At 40.4% G+C, this 7,500-nt stretch overlaps 1 protein-coding gene across 7 annotated transcripts in view; it reads left to right on the plus strand.

The window, feature by feature from the left end:
• LOC125044599 (G patch domain-containing protein 2-like) overlaps positions 1 to 7,500 on the plus strand; it is a 46,587-nt gene that overhangs the window by 20,766 nt on the left and 18,321 nt on the right. For all 7 annotated transcript variants that reach the window (XM_047641348.1, XM_047641347.1, XM_047641346.1 and 4 more), the window contains one exon: positions 5,761 to 5,977. In XM_047641348.1, the coding sequence (XP_047497304.1) occupies positions 5,761 to 5,977 (217 nt within the window). The remainder of the gene's footprint in view (positions 1 to 5,760; positions 5,978 to 7,500) is intronic.

Here is a 7,500-nt window from a genome sequence, read left to right on the forward strand (position 1 = left end):
ACTCGCACAATGCACGTGTCGCAGATCTTGTACAGGTCCTTCGCGGCTGTGTGCTCGTATAGAAGCCCTCGAAATCTTCATCCGGCAGGAAGCATCCTCTTCGGCATCTCAGGGCGGCTGACACCTGCACTGACGAGCTCCTGGAGTTTGACTGGATCTGCGGCGTCCAGGCAGGCGGCGCCTGTCACAGCATCATGGGGCGACTGGTACCTGCGCTGGCAAGTTCCTGGTCCTTTGCTGGATCTACGGGCGTCCTGGCAGGCGGCGCCCTTCCACATCCTGGGGCAGCTTGATACCTGCTCTGACGAATATCCTGGTCTCCAGGCTTCTGGCGATCTTCTGGTGACGTTTTCCACAGCGTCCGAAGGTGACCGTTTCTGCAGCAGGGCCTCCTTTGGTGCCGTGACAGATATCATGAACCAGAGTATACACATAAGGGCCAAGATAGTAAGAGAAAAGAAAGACAACTGAGAAGAGGGGGCGTTAAGTGCCACCAGCCGATTATTTATATAATTTGCAGTTTTTATGGTCGAATTTTAGTATTTTCGTCTTTTTTTTATTTCACTTTGTGTTTTACGTTCACAAGTTAGAAGAGGGAGACAGTAGTAGCGATCCGGAAGGACCTAGCTTGAACTACCAAACCGTCTCTTGATAGATATGAGAATAAGAGAAAGGGAAACGACAATTTGGCAATCCACCAAGATTTACTTGAACCATTGTTGTAACACAGAAAAGAAATGTATGTCAAATTATAATTCATTTACAAGTCACACATCACGATTGACAAACTCGTGGGCAAAGAGATGTGTCATAGATCTTTACGCCTGCAAATACAACAGCAACAAACCCTATTAACCCAATGCCGTCGGGGAAAATGAACAAAAAATGGGGAAAATGCTGTGCCCATTTTCTATATTTTTTGTGAAATGTCTGCTCATAGATGGCTCTGCTAGTGCTTAGCCACAAAGGAGTCAATTAGTAGACCTTGTGACCATACGTGATTTGAATTGGCGGGAAAAACGTGTTTTTTACTAGTGCTATGGATATCGATGGTGTTATTTTTATTATAAACATTATAATTATTATAATGTTTTTTAATATTAGTTACAGCAAAATAAGATAATGTAAAATATTTTGTAAATCTAAGAAAAGGGTGAACGGGCGAGACGGGCAGTACTCCTAACTGGCTCATTGGTGACTTAGTACAAGTATAGCCATCTATGTGTATAAACAATCAAACAAGTACTAACAGTGGGCAAAGCACGTGTCTACCCGTCGTACCCGTCGGCAAGGGGTTAACCCCTTCCCAATGGGTCATGTCTATAGATGTGAAAACAAACCGCTCAAAATGTGGCGTGCGGCTGTACGTGGCGGCGCGTTGCCGTGGTTCGCCAGAGCTTAGTTTTTTTTTAGTTTTCTACACCTGTCACCAAGGGGTTAATCACACCCTGCTCACACTTTAGATGTCGCTGGCATGTTTGTGTAAATCCCATCTATATATGATTCATGATAAATACCCGTAGGGCATTGCATGAGCGCCCATCATAGATCCGCAGATAGAGTGGGTTATTTATAAATTTTCCCAGCTCGTTCCGCTTCATAAAGTATGGTATTTTGGGTACGCAGCTTGACAATTTGTTACCTCGGCAGATTGTTCCCCAAGAAGTTTTCACGTCACCATTCGTTAGTGCGTAATTTTGTCGCATATCATTAAATGTTAAATTTAATGTGGTAGTTGAAATAATTTTGCATTATGTCTATAACTAGCTAGTCGCATTGTTGTTAAGATTAACGGTAATCTCCGTGTTTGGCATCCATGTCCACTCTGTGTGAGGTCACTCTTACTCTCATTAACTGTCACACACACACATACACAAACACACACACACACACACACACAAAACACACACACACACACACACACACACACACACACACACACACACACGCGCTCACTCACTCACTCACTCACTCACTCACTCACTCACTCACTCACTCACTCATCCACGCAGAACCAAAGACACCGAAACCTTCCATTAATAAGTGAATCATAATTCTAGCTTAAGCCCTAGTCCTACATTATTGAACGGACGCAACAGTGGGTCACCGACTCAAAATTGATTAACTTCGGTTATACCTATTATCATTATGTTGGAACGCAGGTCTATTACGCATAAATGCAACCCCAGGCTCATCAGGCACCCTGACACTATGATATGGGGAAGATCCCTGGCGCTATATTGAAATGTAAATGTATATAAATCGTGTTACAAGCTCCGCTCTAGAGCCGATAGAATGTGTCACCAATGAATATGGAACGGTTGCTATGCGTTATCCCTATATTGTAACAATTCTAGAAAACAATTTATAGAAAATGCTAGCTGTTCTCACAGCCATTTTAGCGTTTCAATCACTCAAAGTGAAAGTGAGGTCAGATCATCCAACTGTCCAAGCGGGCTTTCACTCGGAGGTCAGGTCATAATGGGAAATGGGCAGTGAGAAAAGAAATAATGAGATGATGTTCATGAAAACAATAAAATCACGAACGTGCTAAATTTGTTGCAATTGAAACTATATAACTCTCTAATCATGAGAAAATTTAAATTAACAATTAATAAATGAATGATATTCATATTGTTTGACTCTATACCGTGATCACACGGTAATGTGATTTGAGGTCAGAAGAATGGAGAGTGTGCACTTTAACCCAAGAAAACCAACTTGAGCATGACTGCACATACGGCTTAACACATTTAGGGGGAAGATAGAGAAAAGAAAGGAAAAAGGCCCAAAATGTGTACTCACGTTTTTTATTTGAAGACAGGTCGTGGTTGAGCGGATTTCAGAGACTGTGTGCCCAAGTTGAGAGCCGAAAGGACGCATCGACCACCCTGCCAGCAGACTGTAAAGGCTATTAATTGAACACCTTTATACATTGGTTAAGCAGGAGTAGTAAAAGGGGACGATGGCTTTGACTCTTTTTATTTAGAAGAGTACAAGCAACACAGAGATATGGCAACACATGACAAGGTCTGGGTAAAGCGCAGTGCGGGTAGTCACAGTCAGCCCAGTTGGGGGCGGAAGGCTGGCTAGAATGACTGGAGCCCTCCCGCCTGAAACTGTAGGCCGAGCGGCCTACCTTGACTGGACAAGCGCTGGGCAGGAACTCTGTCGACCTGGGTCATCCTTGGCCTTAAATACCCGGGGACTGCGCGTACCCACACCACCTCAAGGCTTGGATTCGTTCAAGGAGCCACGTGGCAAGCTCGCGGCCTGCAAGCAGCTGCGTGTTTCTATACGTGCTTATGTACACAGTATACTCTCTCTCTCTCTCTCTCTCTCTCTCTCTCTCTCTCTCTCTCTCTCTCTCTCTCTCTCTCTCTCTCTCTCTCTCTCTCTCATCAGTCATCACTCTTACTCTCACTCACTTACTTGCATGCAAATGCTGTTTGTTGATGTCAATTGGTTCCTGAGTTACAGTGGGAACGAGAATGAAAAGGAGCAAAAGGCCACCTGCATAAACATAGCCTGCTTGTATTAGTGTCTTTATACATTGACAAGTTTGTACATACATAGTTATATCAAAGTACATACTTATGTATACGTGTTTATGTAAACATGTGCACACGTTGATGGTATGTGTGTGGAAAATAGGAGTAAAGGGGTTGCAGAGTTTTAGAATTCAGAGAAATATTTTTTGTTGCCCAAATGTTTTAGGTCTATTACTGGAATTACAAAAAGCAAAAAATAAGAAAACAAGTAAGCTATTCAGTTAGTGTTACATTATAGAATATACTAGTAACTGCATAGAAATAAACAACACTTTATAAAAAGACATTCATTATCTCATCATACCATAAGATGATTATTTTAACTTACTTAAAACCAGGATTGGTCTTGGGTCCCATGCTCATTGAGTGAGCAGCAAGCCTTCTGTTCTCAGCCAAGACCTTGAGAAGCCTTAAGTTTTATACAGTGTAATGTGATTTTCTATAAAAGGAGTGTGTGCTTATTTATATACAGTAAACCTCATGTTCACTGTCACACTCATCTTATCCTCAGTTGGCTATGAATTTAATTGATATGATATTAATTGTGACAAAAATGGTATAAGTGGAATAATTAATTAGTCCATTACTATAATTTATATTGAATATACATTGGTCTTGCTAAAATTCAGTAAGAGCTTTATAAAACATTAAATTATAATATTTAACTTTTTGTATGAAAATACTTTAGTTATTGCACATTACAGTTTATTATTGTGTTAACCACAAGTTCATTTGCATATATTCTTTGAGGAGTATAGAAAGTGAAATGTTATGGTGTCAAGGGCTGCCTCAACTAAATTTCACAAATCATGTCATTTTGTAAATAAATATATGTGAAATATGCGCATATATGCTTGTATAGATATTGTCATTGTTTCTTATTGTGTAGTGATAATACTTACTCCTTATTCTTAGGCCATATGAAATGAGTTTTTATTAGCCATTGATAATTTTTATGCAGTCTTTAGTCTACCTTTTTCTGTCATATATATTAGGGAAATGTAGCTTTATTGTTAATTATTTCATTTTTTTTTCAGTTATTTAGGCTCCATTAAACACTGACTTAATATTGTTACTATTACAAAATCTAGACAAACACTTCTTGTTACTTCACTATTTTAGATAAAGACGCTACCATTCATGCTTTATTACCAAATATCACATTGCTTATTAGAGATCTTTATTTCAAGCATAATTTTAAGTACTAAATCATTTGCAGTTTGAGTATACAAGTGAATGTGAAAAAAGTTTACTGTAGGTTTCTAAATATAATAGTGACACAAAAGAAATGATATTGCTAACATTGGAAAATGCTGAGCTCGCTCTGATGAGCAAGTAGTGCAGGTTATGTCATTATGTACTGCCATCCATGATTGTCCAGTACATCTATGGCATATGAAGCCATGTGCATTGAATGGGTTGATGAAAGAAAATACAGTGGGCAGTACATGTATATATACCTTCCCTCTTGGCATCACTTGTTTAACCCCTTCCGGACGGGTCACGCCGTTAGGCGTTAAAACAAACTGCTCGATGTGTGGCGTGTGGCTGTACGCCGCGGTGGTGCGCCAAAGCGATACGAGCCGGTGATTCAGCTTGATGTGCCAAACTCTCGCACTCAAAGTCGACATGTTGCCATTGTCCCCAGAGCGTAGATTTTTTTTTTTAGTTTTCTTCACCCGTCATCAAGGGGTTAAACTCTATGGTCTGTATGACTTGACCATCACATTATGAACAAATTAGTTTGAGGGACAGGTGATGTGAACATTCTGTCATGGGAATATTTTGCTGAGGGCCAGGGTGATGGAACTAACTCACCATGAGTGCACAAAGCTTTTGGAGGGTGATTAAACTCAGGAAGGATTAAGGAAGGGGCTTTTGCGTTATTTCCATTGATAAACAAGTATTGAATGTCCCCTCCGTGAGCCTTGCCTGGAAGAGTGCCAGCTGCAGGGATGATGCTCTTTCCCTGCTCAGGATCCCATTAATGCCCGCTGTGACTGGCAGCGTAGGTTGTATTACAAGGTATTGAATGTTATGAAAAATATAGTTCTACCTATTGTTATTATTGCGCTGTTATGGACTACCAAAAAAGATAATATGGAATCTGTACAAGGAAAACAGTATTGCCATCTGGAAAAATCAGCCTATGTGTTGCAGTGCTGAGAAATTTTTCCCAAGTGGCTTATAGGGCCCCTTACTTTTACAGGGAGCATAGCAGCAGTGAGAGCAGTACAGAGAGTGAGGCAGGAATCTACACATGCGATGAAGGACGTGAGGCTGATGATGAGCAGAGTGACTGGTTTGCTGAGCCTGATCCCGTCTATGGAGTCCCTGGCTCCGCTAACTCTACCAGGCAGAGGGCTGCATCGAACCGCCTTTCGTGGTGGAATGAGAATGAGTTCAGTCTGTCGTCTTCAGCCAAGGTACTGTGGAAGGGTTAGAGGCTGGGTAGGGGTGGTGTGTGTGCGCACCTTCGAGCTGGAGCCTCAGCTCCTCTTTACACCTCGTAATGTGCAACAGAACCTCCAGTGCAAGATTTTTTGCTGATTTTTTATTATTTTCTATTATGTGTTACTTCTTGAAGTCTTACTTGTTCCTTTGCCTGTTTATTTCATTTCTTTATTATTTTACTTCCTTTCATTTTTTTTTGTCACTTTCTGTTTCATTTTCATTTTTTTTTCCTGTGGGCAACTGAGAAAGGTTTATGATGAAACCCATCTTGCTTTCTATTTGTTTTTTTTGTGTTCTACTAGTGTGATTATTTCCCTGAAATTGTTATTGACCAAAATAATGTCATGATAATTCTTTAAGAGCATTTTGGTTACTAATTCTATAACATACATTGAAGAAAACAGTTTTTGTGTTGATATTACATTCATTCTTAGGGATAGTAAGTTTAAAATTAATTTTCTTTGCTAAAATATGCACGGTGGCATTTTCCTTACTGCTCTTATAACATGAATAGGAGCGAATGTGTTCTTCCTCTTGGGGCATTGGTGTACAGAGTGGCAGCACTGAACAGCAGATGACAAACTTAGTTCTTCTCACTGACAGTTCAAGAAAAACAACTTCAATCTGTAAATGACTTTGATTTGGTTTACCCTACTGTCTTTTAAAATGCATATTTGAACATTAACATTTTAGCACCTTCTTTTAACATTTAACATTAGATTTACTGGTTCTGTGACATTAATAAGGTGGAGGTTATGATCATTGTTCCCCCCTATAGCCCTCTTGATATGAGAGTTTGTGTAGTAATGGCAGGATTGCATCCCTATGTTCTAATGTACATCTCTTGTATCACTAACAAATTTCTTTATTAACCCATTGGCGACGGGTGTAGAAAACTAAAAAAAATCTACACTCTTGCGAACCACGGCAACGCGCTGACTTTGAGCGCGTGAATTCGGTACATCAAGCTGAATCACTGCCTCGGAGCGCTTTGGCGCACCGCCGCGGCGGACAGCCGCACGTCACTATCGAGCATATTGTTATGATGCCTATAGGCGTGACCCGTCGGGAATGGGTTAATAAGACAGCAGGTGTAAAGCAACTTTGTACACCAGTGTCCTAGAAAGGGAAATGATAGTTAAATCTTAACTTGTTTGAATGAAGAGTTTCAGGAGGAGTTGGTACATTGGTAAAATATTTCCCCTTGACACCTCAAATCCATGTTGTAGCCTACGTCAAATACCTTCGCTGCGTGTGGAAGTAGGTCAGACGACCACCTTGCACAGGCCATTATAGCTTCATAGTCAGTCATTTTCTCTTGGCTATCATCATGATTTTACCAGTCCAAGGTAGACTTTTACATATTAAATATTTTATGTATTTAATTTATGCAGCTACAGATTAATGAAGAAGAGGATTTTCTGTTTTAAAGAGAGACTGAGGAAGCATTGGGTGATGGGGCAGGTGCAAAAAACAAAAAAACAAAGTGCAAGTT

This window comes from Penaeus chinensis, chromosome 36 (assembly GCF_019202785.1).
Source record: "Penaeus chinensis breed Huanghai No. 1 chromosome 36, ASM1920278v2, whole genome shotgun sequence".
Lineage (NCBI taxonomy): Eukaryota > Metazoa > Arthropoda > Malacostraca > Decapoda > Penaeidae > Penaeus > Penaeus chinensis.